Raw genomic sequence first — 27,912 nt, 5'->3', positions numbered from 1 at the left:
AAACGATAACTTAATGAAGGGGCTTATCACGTGGAAATTTATAGCAGGAAAAAACCGGGGAAAAAATCCACCCGACCATGGAGAGATAGAACATATACAGCAGGCGTCGGGGGTCGGGATCGAACCCATGACCTCCCGCAAGCCAGGCGAGGGAGTTAACATCTTCGCCAACACGGCGCCCCGAATAGTTGCTCTGGAACGCTGCCGAGTCTCCCCCGAGCGAGCGTGGAGGGTGGCCCACGGGGCGTGCGCTGACGGGGTTCGTGCGTGCGGGCTCCACCTGGGCTGGCGCTGGGCGCGTGCGCGGCGAGCAGGTGTCGGGCTTGCTGGAGAGCTGGAACGCGACGGGGATCTACGTGACCGCCTTCGCGCCCTGCACGCTGGGCTTCTGGCGGAGCACCGAGGCCAAGCTGAGGGTCGCCTTCAGCCCACCGAGGACCGACCGCATGGCGCTCGGCATGAAGTTGCAAAAGCTGCCCTTCACGGCCCCCAGAGTGATGTTCGCAAGAGTCACAGGTGCGTGGATTTTTTGCTTCATCTATGCATGTTGAGCTTCTGTCGCACTCTGCGTGGCCAACCGTGCTAATCGGAGGTGCGACAAACTAACTGAAACGCAAAAAGCGTTTAGTAAGAAGTGAGTTTTTAACGTCGACTTAAAAGTGCATGGCGCTCCAGAGGCTTCCCAATGTCGGAAGGAAGAGTGCTGGCGCACGGCAGAAAGTTACGAAGCTCAAATTTGCTCAAGTTGATCCGGTCCCAGGTCAACTTCGACAAAGCCCTCGTAGACTTCAAGATCCTCCGTGGACTTGTCCCCTCTGCCAAACGCTTCCGACTCATCTCGCCAATCCCCTTCTGTGTGCTCTCCACTCGTTGGGAAAACAATAATAATGAAAATAATTTTGTCAAAAGGCCCCAGTCAAACATTTGTTCAAGATGTTAACTACCTCGCCTGGTATGCAGGAGGCCGTGGGTACGATCTCTGATGCCTGCGTATTTGGAGTTTGCATGTTTTGCCCATGGCCGCGTGGATTTTCTCTCCGGGTCCTCCGGTGTTTCCCCTCCACATTTAGAATAATCACGCGTTTAGAGCAGTGGTCCCCAACATTTTTGGCACCAGTTTCGTGGAAGACAATTTTTTCACGGACCGGGTGGGGGGGTTCATCATTGGGTCTTTCCCCCTTTTCAAAGAAGCTTTCCAGCGACGTTTGTTTTTTACTAATTTTGGCTACTAGGGGTTAGAGCTTGTGGGCTTACCAACACTGTGACTGAGACAAGTGCGCAGTGCGGGAAAGTGGTGCGGACGGAAGTGGTAAATAAAATAATGGGGGCGGGCCACGCGCGGACTCACCACTCACCTCCTGCTGTGCGGCCCGGTTCCTAACAGGCCACGGACCGGTACCGGTCCCTAACAGGCCACGGACCGGTACCGGTCCCTAACAGGCCACGGACCGGTACCGGTTCCTAACAGGCCACGGACCGGTACCGGTCCCTAACAGGCCACGGACCGGTACCGGTCCCTGACAGGCCACGGACCGGTACCGGTTCCTAACAGGCCACGGACCGGTACCGGTCCCTAACAGGCCACGGACCGGTACCGGTTCATAACAGGCCTGGGGGTTGGGGACCCCTGATTTAGATTATTTGGCTGCAATTCATTTCCACGTGATAAGCCGCTTCGTTGAGTTATCATTTGTGGCCAGGTCGCTTCTGAAAAAAGAGCTCTATAGCTCAATTAACCTTACCTTGGTAAAATAAGAAATTATTACAAAAAATGTGTCTGGAACTCCCTCCTCCATCAATGCATTCAGACCACTCCTCGCCTTGTAGAAGTCCAGACTCAAATTTATTTCGTTTCTCCTTTGCCTATGATTGTATATTCTTCTTTAAAAAGGGCGTGTGTGTGTATATATAATGTGCTCACGAAAAGCACTTGCCTCAGCAGCCTGTTAAGGCTACACAAGGGATCTTTGTTGCCGTCTTATATGTGCCTCCTTGCTTCAAGAGATGCACAACCTTCTGTTTCTTACAAGATATGATTGCATTTAGATGCGCAATTAGTCAACATCGTATCACGCACCACATTTGTCCTAAACTGAATGTAAATACTACAAAGTTACAGACATTGTATCTTGTTTGAGGCTCGTCGTACGTGGAATTATGTTGTCTTTGCACATTACACCTTGAAGCAATTGCCATTAATGCTGGCCTTCACCAAGTTGTTTTCCTGCTTATCAAGAGATTCCTACCGAACACTCGTTAATGCAACCGGCCGTATGCCGTGCGACAAAGCGGTAGGCACCCTTTGAGTCTTAGAGTCTTGAGACTCCATGAAGCTTTGCTAAATCAATCCAAAGGAGTTACCGTGATGATCGCAGTCCAGTCAAGACCTCGGTCCAGTCGAGGAACTGCTTAACCCTCGATGCTTTTGCCCAGGATGACGCAAACAGTCATACGTCGTCAGAATGTTCAATTTCAAATCAAAGGTTAACGCAGCATGGCAACAGTCACTGCCGTTGCACATGAAACTTGAATGATTTCGTGCTCATTTCCAGCGGCTAGAGCCTTAATATTAAGAAAACATGATGCTCACATTCGCGATGGAGTCCTTGCCACAGTGGTTAGCGCACCGAGCTATGAATCTGCCCCCCTCCACATCCGAGTTCGATTCCTGGCCATGGCTAACATCAGTGGTGAGCGATATCTGAACTGGGGCCGCCCCCCTTCTCCAAGCCACGCTGACCTGCGTGGTGAAGTATGGTCAAATAGACCCCCCCATAATTGACACGGCATGGGGAGGCAGTCATCCAACAGTGGCTTGACAAAGGGCTGGCGCCTTCAGATATTGTGACAGTGCCTAGTGAGTATAAAATGAAATTTTAATGGTCACAATATGTCTCAAGGTGACCTTAAGAGAGACATCTGTGTATGGCGGAAACTCTGACCTTTTTTTTGCGACACTTTAATGAGTATGTTGTGAAGCCAGGGTGACATTATACAGTCCTGCCAGTGGCAATTACCCATCTTACGGTGCCATTATTGACAAGTAGACACGAATGACACCGGCGTTATGTGTTTGAACTTAACCTGGCCGAGCTAATTAACTTGCAGAGGGCAAACTTGTAAACTTCTTATTCCAAAACCTAGCGCGAGCCCACTGATGCTGAGTATCTCTTTACGCGAGTAGTGATTGGACTTACTTGGCAACCACTCGACAACTAAGCCATATTTTTGCAATGTAACCAAAATAAAAGTACTCATTTTTTTTTAACAACCCATTAACTTTGAAATGAGCACCACTGGGGCCAGATGTTAACTACCTCGCCTGTATACGGGAGGCCGTGGGCTCGATCCCGACCCTAATGCCCGTATTTTTAGAGTTTGCATGTCTCTCTCCCCGTGGTCGCGTGGATTTTTCTCCGGGTCCTCCGGTTTTTCTCTCCACATTTAGAATCAACACACGTTTAGAGTATTTGGTTGCTGTACTCTTACACGTGATACGCCACTTCGTTGACCTATCATTTGTGGCTAGGGTCGCTTGTGAAAAAGAGCTACACAGCTCAGTGGGTCTTATCTGCCGAAATAAAACAAAGTTTTGTTTGAGTTCAAATAACGAATTGCTGTCCCATCGTGCTGTGGACGATCGATGGATGCCAATGTGTCGTTTGAAGTGGGTGAACACGAGCGAGGCGTTTCTTGCTGAGTTTGTGCAGTCGGGGGCTTTGTTCCATGCGACTTTGGGGGGGCTGCATTTTGCAGAAGCACGTGGTCACCGTACATTTCCAGTCGAGGTTCCCTGCGCCGGCGGGAATCGCCACGAGCAGGAATCGCCACCGTCGGCAGAGCGTCACATCTCAGACGCTATCGTTTCTGGTGATCGGCGATAGGCGCGCATAGCTCTGACAAATATCGCGGGAGGTACCGCGCAGAGTTGACACTTCTTTAATGACATTTACGTGCGTGCGTGGTGTTTTCTCTCTCTCCATTAGACGTCAATGAATGTAACGCGCCTGAGCTCAATGCCTGCCAGAGCGGGACAAATTGTGTCAACAGAATAGGAACCTACGAGTGCAAAGGTGAGATTGCATCACCGCCGGTTCGGATTATTTTTCTCTCTCCCCTCTCTCCCCTCCATCCTGACATTAAAACGCTAACCCACAAAACTCCTGCCATGACGCCGGCGGCGTCGCACGAGCGCCAGTGAACAATTGTCTTCTCTCCGCGCGCCCCTCGGGAATCCAGGCAACCCGGTTGTTGCACCCACCACCTCCGAGCCGCATTCGAGCGGATCGCCACCTTGGAACAGCAGCAGCAGCAGCCCGTCACCTTCAGCGCCCTACCCTCCACCCACAACACCGTGTGGTATGCGCACCGGCACACGCTCTGCACACACCCTCGCATTACTCATAGACGCTACGGGGTGAGGAATGTGCAATTCACAGTGGCAGCCTGCATGTAACATTTGTATATTTACTTTAGCAGTGGCACGTATTTATCGGGTGTGTAGGCGGTGCAACTGCACCGTGGCTCACAGGCCAGGCTGTCATTCCTTGCACGAGGGCCCATGCCAATCAAGTTACGCCACCGTTGTTGTGGATACTTCAGCTAGAAACTGGCCAGGTAGCACGGCCATAGATCGCATGGCTTGCTCGGCCCTGCATTCCTTCTGGGTTCATAAAACGAGCACCAATTCGCGAAGAAGTCAACGTATGATAGACACGCTCCTCCGCAGGAATGTGGACTCTTGTCAGATGGCTCAGGATTGTAAGCGGGAGGTGAGCTCCGCCCCACGATTGTTTGGGCCAGAAACCCCCTTTGACTCTCAATTGTTGAACCTTAGCTGAGCATTAATTGGCCTTGACTTAAGGCTTTCGTGACTGCAGGAATTCATATTTTCCTGATAACGACCGCTTGTGTTTTGCAATCGAAACGTCGTGATATTGTTATTATTTTTATCATTTTTTTAAATTGTTCTATCTACGTGGCTTTACCAAAAGATCCAAAGAATATTAATTGGCCTGATTTTTTTTTCAAGACAAAGCAGCCGAGTGGGAAAGAGGAATGGCTGCCATGGCACGAGCACTTCTGAGGATATTGCTTGTCCCTGTACATGCCTTTGCCAATCCACTGCTGGATGAGGACTTCCCCATGCCACATGGGTCATGGGGATTCTAGGGTCCTACTCTTTCACCTTGCTTTAGTGCTGGTTAGAATACAAGCACGGAACAACGGTGGAGTTGTCTGCACTGTGCTGCTCACCGTGTCGCCCCGCAGCCTATAACAACCCGTTGTGCACGATGGTTCCCCGTCCAGGCAATCTCCAGGCTCAAACCTGCTTAGCTTCTGATATTCGATGGGATTCGGGGGCATTGTGGATGACTTGGCGATTTTTACCCCGAGATAATTGAATGCAGGTGCTCTCAACAACGGCCGTCAGGAGATACCCAGAGACAGAAGATGATTTGCGGGCACTAGACGCCTCGTACTTTAAAGCGGCACGCTGTTAAACTTAAAGTTTGGCCTCCCAACACCTCTCACGACTTCACTTCTGCCGCACTCGTGAAACCCTCTGCGCTGCCAAAGCCATCTCTCACAAGGCGATATTTCTCACAAAGACAGCGAGGGGTTGCCATACTGTTGCCTGTTCTCGACTGTATATAAAAGCTTCGGACAGGTTCAATAAACAGATGTGCAACTCGCATTTCACGAAGTTTTCTTGCGCTGATAAAAAAAAAAAAATTTAGAAGACGGGTAGGGAAAATAACTTACGACGCAGCCTGTCCTTGGATGTTTTGGCATCAATTGATTGTAGCCTGAGATTTAGAGAGCCACAGTTCACAAATAGGGAAATGGAACAGAGGAATCGCAAGGTATAAAAGCTCGCGATAAAGCACAGAGAAAGTTGGACGCTGTAAGTTATGCGAGAGAGGAGTTTGCACCGTGCGTTCCTTCACCGGAACAAACTTCTCCCCCCACGTTACACAGTCACCTTCGCTCACCAGTTTCCGCTCCTCACTCAAAACTCACTTACTTTCCCGAGCTCACCCCATGACCCCTTAATCTCCCGCTCATCACATGGCTTTCACTCATTAACTCCATTCATTCACTCATTCAATTAATTCGTCATCATTTTCTGTCATCAATTTTGCATCATCACAGATTCGCCCCCCCCCCCCATTGCTTCCTCTCATCTATTTCTTTCACGTCATCTCCACCGTCACATTCATATGTACCGTTCTTAATTGTCTGTAAAGCGGCTCAGTTAAGGCGTTGTATAAACGATGTCAAGATAAGAGGATAATGTACGCGCGTGTTGAATGTGCACTCGAAGCAGGGTCAGCTGAAATCGGCACTCGTCAGGGAAATCTTTGCGAGACGACTGCCTATTATTACACTAGGAGAGGCCCAGCGCTCCACTTTCCCACGTGCAGAGGTTCATCGCGTGGCAGTCAAGCCAAACGTTTAATTCGGAGAGCGGCAATTTGGCAAATTGAGAGGAAACTAAACTTAAAAAGGCGATTTAAAGCTTTCGTGACTGCAGGGATTCATCTTCTTGGTTCTTTCAGTAAAGTCACGTAGAAGGAAAATAATAAAATAATAAAATAAAACATAATAAAATAATTATCACGACGTTTCGGCCACAACGCAAGACGGCTGCTTGCGTTGTGGACGAAACGTCGTGAGAATTATTTTATTATGTTTTATTTTTATTATTTTATTATTTTCCTTCTACGTGACTTTACCGAAAGAACCAAGAAGATTAATAAGGCGAATTTATTTGTGCAGTCGTCGGCGAGCAGGTATACCGATGAGGGTCAGGTGCCATGTGGGTGTTGACGTCACACAGGGTGAGCCGTCCACCCGTATCCGTGCGGCGAGTTTCACCCATCGCGCCGTTGCTCTGCCCACACCCGTCTCGGCACACCAGGGCCGGATCCTCTGGCGCCGCCGTACGCCGTCATCACCAGCTTGAACGCCGTGAGCTTCGGACTGAGCTGGGACGCGGGATGGACGCAGCAGCAGCGGCTGCAGCTCCAGCAGAGCTACGAGCTGAGTTTGTCGGCGCCTCAGAGCCAGGGCCTGGAGCCCATCACGCTGTACAGTCAGGAACCGCGCTACAACTTCACGGGGTTGCGGCCGGGCGTCGTCTACACGGTGGCCATCACTAGCAGAAGCTGCGGCAGGAACAGCAGCGCCCTCGTCCAGAGGGTCAAGACCGGTAGGCTGCTACCTTCTCTTGCTTTGTAGCTACACAATTTCACGAGCAGCATGAACGGGCGGGCATGTGTCTCGCTTTGAACTGCGTAAAAAATATATATATTTATTGCGTTGTTCCTTTTTTCAAAAGTAAAATGTTAATTCGATTAGATTCTGAATGTCTTTCATTGATGAATTAATTTGATCGTTTCCAGATTAAATAACAAAAAAGTAGTACCTTAAGCTATTCAAATTAATTCCACAATTAACGTGCCATTCATTTTACCACTTAATTATATCATTCCATTGTTGTTACATTAATTCATTAATAGTTAATTCACGTAACTAACAAATTAAATCATTCACTGCCATATAACAAAAACATATTAATTTAACTAATGAATGTCGTCATTCACTGGTATATAACAAACAAGGCTACAGTGCTTTTAGGCCTATCTTCATAGCACGTGAAGAATGTGCCATGAAGAAGATGGGCCCATTTCCCTAAACGTCGCCTATGATATACATATATGTGTTTTCCTTGTTACTGAAAAATGTGTTGAGTTGTTTTGTTATTTATTCTTGTGCACCCACTGCCAATGCAGCGGTAGCATCATCAAATCATAATTTGTGAACACTTTCTAATGAATAATTTTCTTTCTTTTGAACCGAGTTCTCAGCATCATCAAATCATAATTTGTGAACACTTTCTAATGAATAATTTTCTTTCTTTTGAACCGAGTTCTCAGCATCATCAAATCATAATTTGTGAACACTTTCTAATGAATAATTTTCTTTCTTTTGAACCGAGTTCTCAGCATCATCAAATCATAATTTGTGAACACTTTCTAATGAATAATTTTCTTTCTTTTGAACCGAGTTCTCAGCATCATCAAATCATAATTTGTGAACACTTTCTAATGAATAATTTTCTTTCTTTTGAACCGAGTTCTCAGCATCATCAAATTTAGTACTATAATGCACCAAGAATGTCTGTGTGTCCCGCGCGTGACGTCACTCCATGTCGGCCAGCCCCCCTGATTAATAATCATGAAGAGGTGACGTCTTCCAAATGGACACCTCCCCCCCCATGAATAATAATTATCGGGTGACGTCACTCCACATGGGGGGGCGAGGCGCCTCCTCCCCCCTCCTCGGCGTCAACTTACAACCCTCACTACGAAGGCAGAACCCTGACGTCATCACGTGGTCTCCGTACCGCTATTGAGACATCGAAGTAAAAAGGTCGTCATGATGAACAAGGGATTATAACCTTTAAATGAAATAAGTCTGTGTCACCGCAGCCTTACAAATTGCACACGAATTGATGCAATGAATATATCGCGTCGCGGTCTGCTTTTCGCTTGCAAGTTTCATATTTACTGAAATACACCCGTCCTTGGACGGGCAAAAGGGCTAGTAGATAATATAATTTGTGAACACTTTCTTACGGATCAACAGACTCTCAGGAACTCGTGGGCTCGGTCCGAGTCATCAACCGAAACTTCACAGATGCCATGGCAAACACGAGCAGCGAAGAATTCGCCAACTTCTCAAGAGAACTTATCGCAGAGGTGAAACGCAGATAGATTTTTTATTTGATTTGCCATCAGCCCCACGCACCTCAATTCCTCTCTTCAAATCTCACGGTGCATCGTGTTCTGTTGATTTTTTTCAAATTAAACTTAAACATACAATTCAGGTTTGCCAACGCGCGCAACTTACAAAAGCACGTTGCGCATTTTTTTTATTAAGGATCTAATCTTTTTCTACATACTTCCGAGTCAATTTAAACTGTAAAAAAAAGGTACGTGAGCATTGTGCATTAAAGTTAAATTAGTGAGAGAAATCAAGGAAAAGAAGGAATGCGTAATATTTGTATGTTGAGCAAGACATAAGCCGCACCTTAACAACTCTTAGAACCTCCGAGTTCAATCAGTCTACACAACAAAGGCTCATTCCTAACAGCGTGCTTCAGCCTCACCGAACCTCACAATAATAATATCCAGGGCCTACCTTGGCTCCTCCCACCCTCAACCAGTATCTATAAAAGGACTGTTTCCTTGGAATTTCTCTTTACTTGATACAGCTATCGTGCTGTGACGGTTCCACCTGAAGACGGAAGCTTGTGTTGCCTCTGAAACGTCGTGATTTTTATTTTGTTTTTATTTTACTTTTATTAATTAAATTTGTTTACCTACGTGACTTTACCGAAACAACCTAAGAATATGAATCCTTGCAGTCACGAAAGCTTCAAATCTAGAAAGACAATGAGACTCAAACGAGGCTTTTCTACATTGACGACAACAACTTGTGACAGGAAAGTCACACAATTAGCTCGGAGCAACCGATTCCTGCTGCGTATTTTTTTTTGTCACGCCCGCTGAAGTGGATGTCTCGCACAGTTCACGAACATTTTTTTTTGAACACCGCACATCAGAGCCGTGCCAGTGCAAGCTCGCCACAGGATGCTCCGAGTTATTTTTCTACTGCGGGATTTTAGCCGTGCCGCCGACATTACACGCAGATGCAACGCATGACGACATACGGGCTGTCATTGTGAACATAATTGCGTTTAAAAAGTATATCTAAGGGTAATTTATGGATAAACTCTGTGGTTTGACAGATACACAAAACTAAATTCACTACCACCATCCTAGGTAGGATGAAAAAAGTTAGTTCATCCAGCTTCGTCTAAGACCGTGGTATTCAATGAGCATTTCTCATTTATCAACAAGTGTTGCAATTTATCAGTTGGTTAACACGCTATTCCCAAGTAATTAAACGCCACTTTATGGTTATGCAAATGACTACCACATCGTTAAAGTGCCTTAATTGTGCGTCCAAAATTAAACTGCACTGCTACAGTCTGAAAAAGCCACCGAAACAAAACTGGATTTTATTTGATTTGCATTCACTTTATTTTTTTACTATTCTTTTCTCTCCACGTGACTTTACCGAAAGAATCAAACAATATGGACGAGCACATTTCTCACGCTCAAACCGTGCCCCCCGTCATTTCACCTCAACCCCCGGCGCCTGTGCGTTGCGCGTAGATTCTGGCGGGCCTTCCGCCCAACGTAGCGGCGCTGGTGGCCAACGGCTTGCTGACCATCAAGGTCAAGGAGCTGAACAGGGGCAGCATCGTGGCGGTCATCGACCTGCTGCTGGGCGGCAGCCTCACGGGCCTCACGTTCGACCAGGTGCTGCTCGCTCTGAGACAGGCGCTCGTAAACGGCACGGGGCTGCAGTTCGACTTGGCAGGCTTCAACATCACCGGTGAGCGGCGAGCGTGGCGGGCGGTGCCACAGAGGCGTGCACGTTCCGGGGAAATCACTCGGGCGACCCGGGTCGGCCACGCGAGAGAAAGCAACGTTGGAGTACCACTCGGAGGAACCACAATTCATTATTTAAAACGATGCAACGATAATATGAATTTAACACGTAGGCTTTCGCGACCAATATTATTCATAATATAGGTTTTTGGTCAGATCGCGTTATTTATAAATGTTTAGATGTCACTTTCCACCGCTCAACAATTGAAACCGCGCGTGACGGGAATTGCAGCAGGGTGCTAATCACTGTGCCACACGTTCCACCCTCACACCTGTGGTGGATGTATGTACAAAAACATCCAACCAAACGAAAAAATTGTGCGCCGTACTGACTGCTGAGACAAATGCTGTTAACCAAATGCCTACGTATGGTTTGGGCCGACACAAGGAGCAGGTTTGGCTGTGGCCAACTCCTTAGTTTTCACATCGCTTATGCTCACACACTGCATCAGCCACTCATTTGTGGCTGAGTCAACCTCATGGAACGCCTGGTACAAAATTGAATCGCACTAGCCGCCAACATTAGCCATGGCTGGGTAATGAACTCAAGTCGTTGGGTTAGTGGTGCAGTGCGCAGGCAACTGCACTAATACTCTTCACGCATAAAGATCCTCTGTATAGCTTAAACAGAATATTGGGGCAAGTGCTGTTAGCCAGTAGTACCTATGAAGGCCAGCACTGCACACGAGGGGGTGGGTGGCCAGCACCACGCCTGGCCGCCTTTAGCTTCTCAGCGGCGATGTTTACACACTGCACCAGGCACTGATTTGAGGCTGAGTCGACCTAAGGGAGGCCCACGACCGGTTGAGATAATTGTCACCGGTGTTGGCCGTGAGTGGCAATCGAACTCGGCTGGCCAGGTTCGCAGCACAGCGCAGCGCGCCGATCGCTACACCACCGCTCCCCACTACACACACATACATACAGTCGTGCATCACCGCTGCAAGTAACGACGGGCACCCGTGCTTGCGTGCCCTCCCCAGACACCAATGAGTGCGCCAACTCAACCCTCAACGACTGCGCGGAGAACGCCACGTGCGCCAACACCCTGGGCTCCTACAACTGCACCTGCAATGCGGGCTTCACAGACCCCGGCTCCATCGTCGCCGGACGCACCTGCCTGGGTGAGTGCCACCGTGGGCACGGACCGCACCAGGCAACGTTTGCTCGCCCCCCCCCCCCCACCTCCTCCTCCTCCTCTGCCCTGACATTCATTTCCAAGTCAAAAGTCTGCGCTATGCTACTCATGAGAATTTAGGGACGGAGGAGGCGACTCGGCCGTTTCGCCCGCGACCCACGGTGGGAATTCCACGTTTCTCTGGCACGGGGCGGTGGGAGTTGGTGGGGTTTATCTCCAGAGGATGCCGCTGCTGTTGCATGGCCCAGAGTTGTGCTCATTTTCTTCACCCCCTGGGGGCCATGATGAGCTGAGCCCACTGCCACTTAATTTGGTGAGGAAGGAGCGAAGGAAGTTCGTCCAGCCTCACAGTCACATCCGCCACGTGATGACCGATGGAAGGGCACGCGAAGAGGCTCAATTCGGGGATTTTATACCGCTGAGAAATACAGCATTTTTGACTTGTGATGAACATTTTATTTTATTAATGAACGCAGGGCACGTGTGAGAGTGTAGCATGCCGTCGTGTGTGGATGGACATCACCCGAAGACATCTCGGAAGCAGTTGTGTTATATTCGTTCACTATGGACGGTTTGATTCTGACTACAGATGGTCAACAATATCCCTCGGATATTAACCAAACAGTGCCATCTGCCGAAAAGAGGACATTAAAGCCAGTGCAAATATTTGAAACGCATAGGTCAACTTGCATGCCGGTGTAAAAGTCGATCCCCATACGATTAAAACTCGTTCGAAACCGAATAACAGTAACGACGAGAGTACGGGCAACACCTTTCCCTGTAAATAATAAGTAACTAAATTTGAGGCTTCCCTTCGAAGGAGACGAAGAACCGCAGCAGAGGGGTGCTGCTGCCAATCACCTGACTCGAGACCGAATTACCCTGAACACAACAAATCTTTAGAATCCTCACAGAGGGAGGGTTGAGATCGGTCAGCAATTGGATTGGAGGTGTCGAAGGCTCCGCCAGAGGGTTTCCTGGGAGATTGCAGCACAGCATTGTGGTTGCAATCCATCTAAATAAAAAACTAACACTATTAAAGTATTTTTTTATTTTACCAGGTAAGGCCCCACTAGGCTACGTAGCTGTTTATCAGAAGGGACCTGGCCTTCACAAATGATGGCTCTATGAAGCGGAAGTGGCTGATCATCACCAAATACTCGAAACGTGTGACGTCGATTTGAAAAAGTGTTTGGGGGAAAAACCGGAGGACCCAGTAGAAAAATCCAAGCTACTACGGAGAGAGAGAGAGACAACGCAAACTCCAAATATACAGCGTCAGGCGGCAGGGTCGGGGTCGAACCCACGACCTCCTGCATACCAGGCGAGGTAGTTAACATCTCCTAGCCACCATAGCGCCCCTGTGCACAGCTTTGAGTGGCAAGCCCCCCCCCCCCCGTGTGTCTGTGGTGAGTCTCTCCCCCCCCCCCCCCCCCGGTTTTTCTCCCCTCGAAGCCAAACGCTCACCAAGCGGCAATTGGCCCAAAAACATCCCAATGTTGCAGGAATCTCTTGGAATAAAAACACATTATGAGTCTTCATGCTTATTGCGGATTTCCAATACACGGAGTGCATTGTGATAAATGTGATGACAGTAATACTAAGTGAAGAGAATTACGATTCTCAGCCATTGACTTGAAACATCTCGTTCTCCTTGCCCCGTCAGCGAACACAAACACCCAGCCCAGCTCTACTGTGGCACCAGGAGGCAGCACAACCCAGCCCAACGTCACCGCAGCAGCTTCTGGTATCAACTCAACAGTGCCCGGTGCCACAACTCAGCCCAACGTCACCGCAGCAGATTCCCGTATGAACTCAACAGTGCCCGGTGCCACAACCCAGCCCAACAATGTCACCACACCCGTTTCCAGCGTCAACTCAACAGTGCCCGGTGCCACAACCCAGCCCAACAATGTCACCACACCAGCTTCCAGTGTCAACTCAACAGTGCCCAGTGCCACAACCCAGCCCAACAATGTCACCACACCAGTTTCCGGTGTGAACTCAACAGTGCCCGGTGCCACAACCCAGCCCAACAATGTCACCACACCCGTTTCCAGCGTCAACTCAACAGTGCCCGGTGCCACAACCCAGCCCAACAATGTCACCACACCAGCTTCCAGTGTCAACTCAACAGTGCCCAGTGCCACAACCCAGCCCAACAATGTCACCACACCAGTTTCCGGTGTGAACTCAACAGTGCCCGGTGCCACAACCCAGCCCAACAATGTCACCACACCCGTTTCCAGCGTCAACTCAACAGTGCCCGGTGCCACAACCCAGCCCAACAATGTCACCACACCAGCTTCCAGTGTCAACTCAACAGTGCCCGGTGCCACAACCCAGCCCAACAATGTCACCACACCAGTTTCCGGTGTGAACTCAACAGTGCCCGGTGCCACAACCCAGCCCAACAATGTCACCACACCAGTTTCCGGTGTGAACTCAACAGTGCCTGGTGCCACAACCCAGCCCAACAATGTCACCACACCAGTTTCCGGCGTCAACTCAACAGTGCCCGGTGCCACAACCCAGCCCAACAATGTCACCACACCAGCTTCCGGCGTCAACTCAACAGTGCCCGGTGCCACAACCCAGCCCAACAATGTCACCACACCAGCTTCCGGCGTCAACTCAACAGTGCCTGGTGCCACAACCCAGCCCAACAATGTCACCACACCAGCTTCCGGCGTGAACTCAACAGTGCCCGGTGCCACAACCCAGCCCAACAACAACGTCACCACACCAGCTTCTGGTGTGAACTCAACAGTGCCCGGTGCCACAACCCAGCCCAACAATGTCACCACACCAGCTTCCGGCGTCAACTCAACAGTGCCCGGTGCCACAACCCAGCTCAACAACAACGTCACCACACCAGCTTCCGGTGTGAACTCAACAGTGCCCGGTGCCACAACCCAGCCCAACAACAACGTCACCACACCAGCTTCCGGTGTGAACTCAACAGTGCCCAGTGCCACAACCCAGCCCAACAACGCCACCACAGCAGCTGTTGGCAGTAACTCAACAGTGCCCGGTGCCACAACCCAGCCCAACAACAACGCTACCACCACCACTGCCACACAAGCTGCTGGCGGTAACAACACAACAGTGCCCGCTACCACAACCATAGCCAATGCCACCAACACCACCACCACCGCACCAGCTTCTGCCAGCAACGCGTCGTTGACCGCCGTGCCACATCCGCAGTCGACTCTGCCCACGGCGTTTCCGGCGTCGGCGTTAACGGTGACGTGCGACGGCTCGTACCTGTACGTGCGGATGCCGAAGGCAAAGCTCGCCCTGTGGGGGGTGCAGCAGTCGGACGTCTACCTGGGCTTTCGGAGCTGCGGTGCGCAGCAGGGAGCGACGTCCGACTCGCTCGAGTTCAAATCGGCGTGGAGCGACTGCGGGATGAAAGTCAGCAGCGTGAGTGTCGGTGCCATCGCCGTCATCGCCGTCGTCGCCGTCGTCACGATTCGTCGTAATCGTCGAGTTCGTCGCCGCAATCGGCGATGCCATCGTCGTGATTAGAATTTCGTCGTCGCACAAATACACGGCAAAAAAAAATGTTCATCGGTGCATCATCGTCGTCGTCACAGTCCATGTCGCAAATTCTGGGTGTCCAGAGAGGAATCGTTAATTTTTTAAATAATTCATAGGCAATCGTTTACTACACACCCACACACGTGGTAGTTTCCCTTGGGGCACGACGGTGGAGAGATGTCAACTCCCTCGCCTGGTGTGCAGCAGGTCGTGGGTGCAATCCCGACCCTGACGCCCGCTGTATATTTGGAGTTTGCGTGTCCGTCTCCCCGTGGTCACGTGGATTTTTCTCCGGATCCTCCGGTTTTCCCCCTCCACATTTAGAATCACCGTCACGCGTCTAGTAGAGTATTTGGCTGCTAAAATGTCCACGTGAGAAGCCACTTCGTTGAGCTATCATTTGTGACGGCCAGGTCGCTTCTGAAAAAGAGCTACACAGCTTAGGGGGCCTTTACCTGGTAGAATACAAAGTTTAGTTGACTTTTAAACCTCCGCGTGTGTCTGCTACGGTGGTGGCGACGCACAGAGTCGAGATATGATGGTCCCCGTGTGGTTGCTTTTGTCGTGCGATAAAGCATTATTTTTCGTAAAAAAAATGTATTGATCCAACCACGGGTAGGGGGGGGTGTACAACTTCCACGACAGGTGAGTGAGTGGAGCATAGTGGGATAGACGGCTCGGACAGACAACTTGCAGCTCAGCACACGGCAGATGCCTGCGCAGCGCGAATCACGACCTCCTCTCGATACCAAGATCCAGGATGGTCACGTCTATGCGCCGCTTCTCGGTGGCAGCCCCAACATTCTGGAACGATATCCCTCTGCACATTCGCAGCATCACCTCAATCGCCTCCTTCAAGAGACACTTAAAAACTCACCTCTACAATCACGCTTTCGAGCGACTCTGAGCTTGGCTCCACGCCTCTGAGTTGCGGCCACTACGTCTGCAAATTTGCGCGCGTTACAAATTGAACTATTATTATTATTATTGTATGTAGGACCGTAGCGTTATGTGGTACGGGGTGCGTCAAATCCCTTTTCTTCAGGGAAGGAAGGGGGTGGAAAGAGGGGGGGGGGGGAGAGTCAGTCGCATTTCAAGTTCAGTCAAGTAAACTCAGGTTATCTGGAGTCGCATTCACGAGGGGGCCCCAGATCTGTGTGAACTCCCCTTTCCTATTCGTCAGTTTCAGACTGAAACTACTAGGGGCGAATAGGCACACACAAAGCATGTTAAGGTGGAGTTTTTTTGGACCACACTGCTGCGTTGGCAGTAGTGCACAAGCATCATTCACAGGAAAAAAAAACGAAATCAACACGTTCGTCAGTACCACTGCGGCCTTAAAAAGGACCAAAAGAAAAATAACACAGGCAATCTTTTGGGCAATGTGAGAACTCAAGAGACCAGGAGATGACACACAACAATGTAGAGCAACGAAGCAACGAGAAATCGGTAAACAACCAATTGTGTCGCATGAGATATCAACATTTTAACTTCACCGCTGTCTAATTATATACATGTGCTGCATAAAGTACGACAGATTCATTGACACCCCATATATCTGCACTCAATTACCATTATCATTGTTTATATGCACATTCTTTGCCGTTACTATCAAAGACATCGTAATTAATGCCATATTATGGCCATCATCTTACGTCAACATCATCATCTTTGTTTTGTAATTCAAGTAAGTAACCTCGTGGAACATTGGGAAGGGGGGTAGAATGCATAGACACCAAAACAAATCTAACTTCAATTCTGTTTGAAATAATGTCAAATTCTTGAAGTGCAATCATGTTTTACGTAATTGCGTGGCTGTGATTAATGCGACGCGTAATCAAAGTAAAACATTTTTTGTACATAAAATTGAGAAGTCGTTGCCATGAACACAAACTTTCATCACCTATTAAGACATTACCCTAACCACAAGCCGGTAATTAGCGAACATTAACACCACGTCATTTGTTTTCTTTGCAACAAAAAAAGAATACACAACTGCTCCTTACAGGCTGATTATAATATAATAACCACGGAACATCTGCGCAAACAAAAACGCATTGCATTCTTTCCTTCCCGAATGACACAAATTGTGCCCGATCGTTTGAAATGTTTCGCGTGTCCTTTGTCGCGAGCGGTGCATAGGACAGGTCACGCGTTGCAAAATAAATTTCAGTAGATTTTTTTTTAAGTACCCTGTGAGCTTAGCAGCTTTTAAGTCGGGTTTCACCAATAAAAAAAACCACACCGTTTTCCACGACAAACATAACACATCAGAGAAATATACATTAATTATACAACAACAACAACAAAAATTCGTATACGCATTGGGGCAACGAGTGCCGAATAACCGCGAGACAAAAATAATAATGGATTTTTCGCGACGCGGGTCTATATTTGGACCAGAATGCAACGGCGATTAATTCCGCACATTCTCATTTGACAGTTGATACGGGCGCTCACTCACTGAACGTACGCGTGAACGCACGCACGCACGCGCACGCACACACCGCCTGCATCAACTGCCGTTCAACCATCCACCCCCCTTCGTTTTGTTTTCATTTCGCTAAAATCGTATTCGATTTTCTTCCCAAGTTAGAAAATTGTTTTGAGGACACAGATGCACAGCATGAGGTAGGGAAACAGTGCAGACTCATGTTTTTGTTGTTGTTGTGGTAAATGAGGAATTAGAACGTTTAAGATGGACTCGATATTTATAGCTTTTCCATTTATCTTTTTAAATTTGAATTAATGCCATTTATTTGCATAAAGGTTGTTAAGATAAAAAAAAACTACGGTACAGATACTAATTTGATACTGTATTCCAAAACTGCTCGCAACATGACTGAAAACGTAGATTACCTGAATAGTTTTTTTCAAATAAATGCACTTGGAACACGGCGAATACATTTTAAAGTCAAAATATGCTACACAGTTGGAAATCCATCCAATTACAGGCAGTTCTTCACATAAACCACGTAATTTTACACGGAAGTGACTGCTGAAGAGAAGCGATACGATTGCGATAATGTGGAAAGTTACGCAAATTCTATGAACATATATTGGGGAAATTTCGACTCGAAATAAGTTAAGGTTTTTTTTCCTACTTAACCCTTATACTGTATCCGATGACATATGTGTGCGGTTTAATCGCAATGTCAATTGGGAATCGGGAAAAAAAAAAACTAAATTAACTTTATCGGTAATGAGGATCCCACAGAGCCGTGCGGGGAAGGGCGTGTCGCACAGTTTTGCGCCAACTATCCTAGAGAGAGTGGCGGTCGTGTCGCGACAGTTCTCCGCGGCGAGCACAACACATTTAAAAACAACGGCGCTACGCCTCTCCAAAATGAAATTAAAGCCGAAACCGCCCGCGCGTTCCGAGATTCAGCGGCGAACCCTGCGACTTGCAGACGTTTCTGAACGGCAAAGCCTTCGAAACGGACAAGCAGGAGACACCGAGACATTGGCGGCCTTTCCCGCCCCTCCCTCGAGCAGCTTTTGCCGCCTTCTCAGAGCGTCAACCTCTTCCCCCCCCCCCCCCCGCAAAAACCCGACAACCATGGCCGCGTGCGTTTTTCCTCCGCAGAACATCACGCACACGCTGCTGACGAACACGCTGAAGAGCGGCGCCGCCGTGGGAGATCCTTCCCTGCTCTCCATCGCCGTGTTCTGCGCGCTCAGCAACAACGTGAACACCTCCACGGGCTTCCCGGCCTCGGGGTAAGGAGTACCACGTGTGCGGCCCCCCCCCCCCCAAAAAAAAAAAACGCATAACCATCCGCACGTCCGGCGCGGCGCACGATTCACTTTGGTGATCTTCCGTCGCGGCTGAGGGCCTCGGCTGTCACCCCTCCCCCCCCCATCCTTCTCCTTCGTTTCCACAAATGGCCCCCCTTATTTTTCCCTTCGGCTCGATTACCCGCCGCACACAAATGTCAAATGTATATTATACCCCCTGCGTGAAACGCGTCCCACTCAGATCGTTCTTTTATTTTGGGTACGAAAACCCCGGCGAAGCCGAGTTCGACTCCCGGTTCCGTCAACGGCGAGCGATGTCCGTGCCAAGTCGCTTCCATTCACCATATCCCGTCCCCACACTGACCACCGTGGTGCAGTGCGGTGAAACGATCCAACCCCCATGACCAACACGGCTTAGGGAGATGCTCATCCAGCAGCGGATTCACTCTACATACGTATGCTGAACTTCTTTCGCACCATGCATAGCCAACCTTGCTCACCGGAGGTGGAGTAGTTTTGGTATTAGTTATTTTAGTTTAATATTCATCCTCTCTGCTCAAGTGCAGATCCCTGGCTCAAGCTCCCTGCAATCCCATCCCCTCCCACTCCCCCTCTTCACCCCACACAACATCCACTCGGGTTCCTGATCCATGCCCAGGGTAAGGACAGCCAAGCCGGTATCTCCTTGCCTTCCTCGCCAGCGTCTTTTCAATGACAACACGAGGCATAGTTTAACGCCGTACCTAGGGCAAGTGTTTTTTGGTCAAAACGGTTCAACGTCCGGCCAACTTGATTTCGGCCAAGTAGTAAGGCAATCACAATGCAGCCGGTCGACCAATGCATCCTGCACCTCCGATTCCCCGCAACTCCAGTTAGCACGGTTGGCTACGTACGGTGCGAAAGAAGTTCAACATACATCATCATTATTATCATCATCATCATCACGATTCTTGGGCAAATAGCCCATTTAGGTGTCCACTGCACATTTCATCATTTGTCTCCAATTTCTTCTGTCTTGTGGCAATATGCTCAATTAGTGCACATCTATCTGGCGCATGCATATCCTCTTAACGACCACCCCTGTCAACGACTAATCGCTTAACGACGGGCCTCCATAGAGCCCAATGTGTTAGCTTAGCAACCATTACCCTGTTAATGACGGGCTTACGAAGGGCAGGCGACCGCCAATTTCAGCCAATCGGTGAACTCCAAAGTGGTATGACCAGGCCTCGGCCAATCAGCGACATCCATTAGTGAGCGTTAGGGCATTGTTTACATTCAGTGTCTGCTGTGCTTTCAAGTGGAAACATCTACTCGCTTAACGACCAAGTCGCTTAACGACCGGTTTCATGGAACCAATTCCCGTCGTTAAGAGGGGTTCTACAGTACATCTCCAGCAGTGGAGCAACACGTGAATGGATCTCCCACTCCCAAGATACCTGCCTGGGCGATTCTAACGAGAGGCCTTCCTCTCCTGTGTACTCCACCGAATGCATGTCTCACCCCGACGCCTCTTTCCCACATTATCCCCCACAAACCACACAACCCACCCATCCCACAAGGGGCTTCGTCATCAACGACACGGTGTACGGCACGGGCTGGTACTCCGTGTCGCTGCAGATGTGGCAGAACGACAGCTCCGTGTCCACCGCGCCCGTCCTGGGCACCAATGACAAGCTGGTCATCAAAGTGAACATCGCGTCCGCCAACCCGAACATCACGGCCGTGATGCAGACGTGCTGGGCCACGCCGGGGCCCAGCCGGACGGACGCTCAGCAAACGGAACTCATCGCCAGCAAGTGAGAGGGCACCTCTGATTAGCGCGGTTGGCTACGTACGGTGCGGAATAAGTTCAACGTACGTACGTACGTACGACACGCGTACCACCGACCGCAGAGAGCGGAACGAGCAGCGAAGAGCAATGGGGGGCAGCTCTCTCTCTCTCATCATCATCATCACGGTGGCTAGGAGATGTTAACTACCTTGCCTGGTATACAGGAGGTTGTGGGTTTGGTCCCGACTCTGATGCCTGCTGTATATATGGAGTTTTCATGTTCTCCCCGTGGTCGTGTGGATTTTTCTCCGGGTCCTCTGGTTTTTTTCCTCCACATTTAGAATCAACATCACGCGTTCAGAGTATTTGATTGTTATAAATATCCACGTGATAAGCCACTTTGGTGAGCTACCATTCGTGGCCAGGTCACTTCTGAAAAAGAGTTATAAAGCTCAGTGGGCCTTACCTGGTAAAATATTAATTGTTTAGTTTTTATATAACACCTGGTACGAAATAAGCTCAACGCTGTTTAGCTTCTGTCATCGGATGAGATTTAGGGCAATGATAGGTGGGCGATTGTTGGTGACGTGACATACATTAATTGATAGAGGTTTTTTGGATTAGATCGCGTAAATATATAAATGTGCCGTTAAACCCGCCACCACCCGACACAGCCAATTAGTGAGGTTTGTCACGAAAACAGAACATGTAATTCGTTACTAGTACAGCAACACCGGTGTGTTGGAGAGCAAAGCCACAACAATTACAATCTGAATACAACATTTTGTCAGCAATTACAATTAGCTTCATCAAGCGACAGCCTAATTTGTGGAGAAATACATACCCAAACAACTCAACAATTGCATTAACAAACTTGTCATATTGCGTGTCACTCACCACGTGTGCCGACACAGATTCCGTATCAGATGGCTAGACTGCTGCCGAACCTTTTTGACTCAGCAGCTCCTCCTCTTGCTTCGTATGCCGTGTTCCAGATGCGCAACCACAAACACGGACCTCAAGATCATCGAGAGCGGCACGTCCAGCACAGCTAGCTTCGAACTCACCTTGTACAAATACGTCACCTACGCGATGACCTACATCCACTGCAGCATCGGCATCTGCTTGACGACCGTCCAGAATTGCAAGCCCGTAAGTCACCGTTTTTAACAACGCTTTGCATTTATCATCAACTGGGAGGGGTCTCCTCACCGGGTTCCAGAATGGCTGCAGACACTACGCTGCGATGTTTGCGTATACTTTGAGCTTCTTTCGCACAGTACGTAGCCAACCGCGCGCATCAGAGGTGCGGTGAAGGGCCAACGAACTATACACAAAAAGCGGTTCTAAAGAAATGAGTTTGTCAATATAGACGATATTAAAAGTGCGTAACTCCAATGGCTTCCTAATATCGGAAGGAAGAGCATTTCAGACGGCGGCAGAGGTGCACCTGAAAGCGTGCGATGCGGTGACCGTCTTCATTCGATGGTTAGCTAAAAGCCGCTGCTGCTGCTGCGAAGATGACCGGAGTTCGCGTGATGGTTTATGCTCCTTGATGAGATTAGCAAGGATTTGTGGTTCATTTGTGGCAAGCACTTTGTGCGTGATGAGTGCAACCTCATAATGTATTCGTTCGCAAACCAGAAGCCACTGCAGCTCAGCGAGCACCGGGCGGATCTTGCGGTACCCCGTCACGACGCGTGCCCAAGAATGTTGTACACGCCGCAGCTCGGATTTTTTGTTTTGTTTTGCCAGACGTCCCGTAGAGTAGCGAGTTGCAATAATCGAGCCTTGTGCATACCACTGGGCCCACATCAGCGCCCAGAGGAGATTGGTAAACGTGAAGAGAAGCTCCACGGAAAGTCGCGTTGACCGCAGTTTCGGTCAAGGCCTGCCCTGACGGTGTCACGGAGGGGATGACGATGGCTGTTGTTCAGTGCAGACGGTTCCAACCCTTTCCCAACCCCCACCATACGGCAGGATACAACGGAGGTGAGAGGAGACGGTGTCTTTTTTTCAAGTTGGCCAGAAGTTAAGCATTCCAGTGACGATCCCCGCCCGTTGGCACGAGAGGGAGGCATCGGGGTTCTGTTCAGAATAAGGAAGCGGAGAGCTTGTGGCCTATGGCTCAGTTCAGCAACTCTGCCACTTGGCAGAGCTGGATATTTCTAACGCCGGGAACCACCAGATGACCGTTATTTATTCATTCGTGGAATAAATGCTGTATGTGGCGTTGCTGTGAAATAGTTTTTCTTTTGCATGCAGCTTCAAATGTATTCGTGAGCAGGATTCCACAATCCCTACTGTTTCTCACATGCTTTATTTATTTTCTCTTTATTCATGTGAGCAATGTTCTTCCTAGGGTTGCCAACCGAGATGCCATGGATTATTTTGCTCATTTTCCTCCGGCATAGTTTCCACGGTATGGCTATAAAAATGCGAGGCAAGACGGGATACAGGACAACCTTGGATGCTGTGAGAATGAAGGAAAATACAATTAACATAAATTATGCCCCGAGATTTAGTGTCGAGACTGCTGCTTATGTTCTGCCATTGCTGGGCCACCGATAGCACTCGAATACCGCGGACAAAAAAATATTATCTCTTAAAAATGCTGCATATAACGAAGCATCGTAAAACAAGTGAGTGAGCGCTACCGGAACGTGCAATTGAATTTACCAAAAAGATGCGACATCGTTACACGCAGCCCGCCCACAGCACGCGCTATTAATAAAAGAGGAAAGTAGATGTCACAATAATGAGGTGGTTTTAACACGGCGAGGTCAAGCTTCCCATATCACTACATCAAATATTATCTCTATCGATTCCACATTCTAAGGGCCATCACCAAAGAAATTGGTGATGGGCCTCTACATGGTGAGAATTGCGGCGAATCACGTTCTGGTTCATGGATCAAACGTGGCTTTTGTCAATATGTCGTTCGTGCGCACAATAACGAAACGTCACGTGCACACACAAACTAACGCGCGCAAACACTGCTGCTCACACGCTTCGCACATTTATTCACTCTCTCATACACCCTCGCACATCCAGGCACACGCTTCAGAGGTCACCAGTTAAAGGGCTCTCAGAGACTGTTGTAGAGCCAAGCACTGCGAGTTGCCTATGAAGGCTGACACGGTGCACAACGGAGAGGCGTGTTCAGCAACGCACCTTGCCACCTTCGTCTCACCCAGGGTTGTTAGTGTACACACTGTACCAGGTACTCGTGCCAGGCTGAGCAGACCAAGAGTACACCCCAGGATAGGTTCAGGTACCACTGGCTAATGACGTTAGCAGTGACCAAGAATTGAATTCAGAGTGCCAGGTTTGCTGTTACACACAGACACAAAAAAACAAAGACAAAGATCCCCCATATAGCCTTAACAAACTGTAGGGGCAAGTTCTGTTAGTGAGCACCTATGAAGGCACGGAATGGTACACGAGGGGGTGGGTGGCTAGCACCACGCACGACCGCCTTTGCTTCCCCAGTGGCAATGTTTACACATCACACCAGGGACTCATTTGAGGCCAAGTTGACCTAAGGGAGGCCCAGGACCGGTTCAGAAAATCGTCACTGGTGTTGGCCGTCAGTCAGCGGGAATCGAACCCGATTCGTCAGGTTCATAGCGCAACACGCTAATCGCTACACTACCGCTCCCCACAGACACACACGCACAGAAAAAGACAAAAGTCCCCCGTATAGACTCGTAGAACGCTTGGGACGTGTGTGACGACTCTGACGACGAAGTATCAAGAGCCAATTTTATTGGGCCGCAGCCACAATAAAGGAACCTAGGCCTCGTGCTTGTCTCCAGCTTGCGACTTCCTCCGAACGTCCCCCACTCATCGTGCTCTCCCCTTTTTTATTCCTCAGCCCCTTTTCTCGAACCTTCTTGTTCTTACACTATGGGAACCTCATTTGCCAGTAAAAATATGATAATTGGTTTTTTACCCTTCTATCTGGCAACAAAACTGACACCTTTTTACAAGGAGTCATGTTTGCATAGACCGCAATACCTGCAGTCATAATGCAAACAAAAGACATAACTCTGATAATGTGTGCACTGTCCTTGAAGTTGATTGGTCCACACCCGAGACAGCTTTCCTTAGAGCCTAGTCTCACATGGGTTGGACCAGATGACGCCAAAAGGCGCACAACTCAAAGACAATGCACCATCAGAGTATTAAGTTGAACACGTAGGCTTTCGCGACCAATATTATCCATAAAAGTCTTTAGGCAATCTCTGTCCTTCCCCTCTCACGGATACTCTCTCAGTTTTCCGATGGATCTCGTTCAAACCTTAGTCCTCCAATCCCTTTTAATGTTTTCCTCCTGACCAATCACTGTGGAGGCCTCTTTCTACCCATCGGAGACCTTTGTTTATATTCAAATAGGTCATTACACAGGCAAATAGCACACACAGCGTTTGTGGCAGGCTGGCTGCAATTTGTATCTATGTATGTTGAACTTCTTTCACTGTGTATGTAGCCAAACGTGCTAATCAAATGTGTGCGGAAGGACAACAAACTAAACACTAAAAGCAGTCCTAAAGAAATGAGTTTTCAATCTAGATTTAAAAGTGCGTAGCTCCAGTGGTTTCCTAATATGGGAAGGAAGAGCGTTCCAGACGGCCGCAGAAGCACATCTGAGAGCGAGCGATGCAGTGACCGTCTTTGTTTAATGGCCAGCGAAAAGCTGCGAGGATGACCAGAGTTTGCGTGCTGGTTTATACTCCGTGACGAGATCAACAAGGTGTTCAAGTTCAAGTTCATTTATTAGGTATAGCCCTGTGAGCCATTCGGCTCTTGAATCGGGTGCAACCGCATTTGTGGCTAGCACGCCTGTAATCAGTGTGACCTTATCATGAATTCACTCAGCAACCGGAATTCGAGGCCACGTGAAGTGTCGAAGGCTCACTGGTAGGAGGTCATGGGACAGTACCACGTGGTATGAGTTACTGAGATGAACGGCAGACACACATACCCATGTGAGCACACACACACACACTGCACAGGATTATTTCTGAAAACCAAGACGCGTTACGCAAACTGGTTATTGTTTAGACAACCCACATAATTGAGACTACACCATGATGGCTGCTTGCGCAATTGGTGCATTGTTTGGTTAGATGCTTTGCAAGCTCCCCTCTAGGGGAAACGAGCAAACAGCAGGCGTTCATGGGTGAAGGTAATGGACTAAAAAAAAAGTCAATCGCGTTACCTGCCAGATCAACACGGTGGGTGCTATATCAGAACAGCTTCGGTTGAAGCCCGACTTACTTTTGATTTAAAGCTTTCGTAACTGCAGGGATTTATATTATTGGTTCTTTCGGTAAAGTCACGTAGAAGGGAAATCATGAAATAATATAAATATAAAACAATAACAATTCTCACGACGTTTCGACTGCAACACAAGCAATCATCATCAGGTGTGAAATCTTGCTGTGGATTTTTATTGTTTGATATTAATATTATTTTATTATTTCCCTTCTACGTGACTTTACCGAAAGAACCAAGAATATGAATCCCGACTTACTTGTCATCTTTCCGCACCTACTTTCTGCCACCTGCCCCCCCACCCACCCAGGTATGCAGTGGAAGTTCCAGGTCGTCGTACATCAGGTCCGAGCGAGAATCATCGCCCAACGACAACATCATCGATATGGGGCCCATTTACTTTAAGGCCGCCACGACCTCCGGTAAGAATTTATCAAGCACACGTTCCGTGCGTGTGTGCTCTCACTTGCGTCAAAGTCAGACGTCGGTCTCGCTAAATCCTGGCGTCTTGAAGATTGAATTGAACAGAGCCCCGTGTTCTGTGACCCAGAAAGTCACGGCGCAGAGTCATATCTGCCTCCACGAGCATCGATTTTTAAGTGGAAATGTTTTAATTTGTTTTGTAGCTGTGAACACGGAAGGTACCCTTTTCAGGAGCTGTCATGGGTATATCTTGTCCCACTTTATCCTTTTATTTTCCCCTCCCCCCCCTGATTAACCCCCGCCCCTAACCCATCTCAGCCCATTCTCTAAAGAAATCAGAATATTTATTCATACTGAAGGAATCCGATGAGCTATTAAGCTCTTTTCACAGATGTCCAGTAGGGGGCTGGTCAGAAAGTTGCAACAACAAAAGATACAAAAACACGATCGGAGTGCAAATTATAGGAAAGGTAAACAAAATAACAAAACTATATTTATTTTTTATTTAACGATCGCTCAACACTATTTCCCCACGTATTGTGGCTTAGGCCCCGCATGAAATCGATTTATAAATGAGAGGAAATGCATCTGACGGCACGAGATAGAGCGCCCTCTGATGGTTTGGCAGAAGAGGTTCACCGAGGAGACGATCAGAAAGCTTCTCGTGGCGTCAACATCCTCCCCCTTTGCTTGTCCTGAAGCTCAGAGTGGCCCCATCTGATGTCAGGAGGGAGGCGGCCTTTCTTGAATTTGTAGTTACATTTAATTTGTAACATGCTACTCGTCCAATTAAAAAGGTGTACAAAAAAAAGCAAGCATGTGTACCAAAGGCCGTAATTATAATAGAAATTGGGGGGGACACATCCTCCCAATAATCAAATATGCTCATAATGTCCCCCCCAATATATTGCTATGAAAATATATATTTTTTTAATTGCGATGCTTTGTAAATAAAAAGAACAATTTGCTAAACCTTGGCTACAATATCTGGACTCGTTTTCATATAACAATGCATAGATTTATGTTTATATGATTGTGGTTATAGTTGTACTTTATGAATCACTGATATCTGCCATTATATACAATGAAACAAGAAAAGGTAAAAAATAAAAAAACAGAGCAATGTAATAAAATACACTATTGGACATTAATGTAAAAAATAAATGAAAAGGCCATCCCATGTGTTAGTGACATTAAAAAAATATTTTAGGCAGGAAATTAGTTTTCAAAATTTTTTTTTTTTCTGGGGGGGAACCCCAGACTCCTTGAAGATTTGGTCCCCCCAATGTTGACTCCATGGCTACGGCCTTGATGTGTACTTACTTGTTTGCTGTATTCATTGGGTAGGTAGGGCGGTATCAGGGTGGTCCTCGGATCCTCTTCGCTCGCCAAAATTCGACGTCGGCAAATATTTCGTGAGAGTGTCCGTTCGGCAACTGGTGGAGCAATGCATCCGTTGCAGAATTTCCGGCACGAGTGGATATCAC

The 27,912-nt window shown here is 48.4% G+C and overlaps 1 protein-coding gene across 1 annotated transcript in view; it reads left to right on the top strand.

The window, feature by feature from the left end:
* The window catches only part of LOC144728576 (uncharacterized), a 39,758-nt gene that overhangs the window by 10,225 nt on the left and 1,621 nt on the right, over positions 1-27,912 (top strand). The window contains exons 5-16 of the mRNA XM_078608105.1: positions 315-516; positions 3,987-4,073; positions 4,240-4,359; positions 6,926-7,216; positions 8,656-8,768; positions 10,251-10,473; positions 11,513-11,653; positions 13,334-15,093; positions 18,797-18,930; positions 20,511-20,747; positions 21,718-21,874; positions 26,313-26,424. Coding sequence (XP_078464231.1) covers positions 315-516; positions 3,987-4,073; positions 4,240-4,359; positions 6,926-7,216; positions 8,656-8,768; positions 10,251-10,473; positions 11,513-11,653; positions 13,334-15,093; positions 18,797-18,930; positions 20,511-20,747; positions 21,718-21,874; positions 26,313-26,424 — 3,577 coding nt within the window. The remainder of the gene's footprint in view (positions 1-314; positions 517-3,986; positions 4,074-4,239; positions 4,360-6,925; positions 7,217-8,655; positions 8,769-10,250; positions 10,474-11,512; positions 11,654-13,333; positions 15,094-18,796; positions 18,931-20,510; positions 20,748-21,717; positions 21,875-26,312; positions 26,425-27,912) is intronic.

Source organism: Lampetra planeri, chromosome 29, assembly GCF_965212315.1.
Source record: "Lampetra planeri chromosome 29, kcLamPlan1.2.h2, whole genome shotgun sequence".
Classification (NCBI taxonomy): domain Eukaryota; kingdom Metazoa; phylum Chordata; class Hyperoartia; order Petromyzontiformes; family Petromyzontidae; genus Lampetra; species Lampetra planeri.
This window is presented reverse-complemented; position numbering and strand designations above follow the sequence as displayed.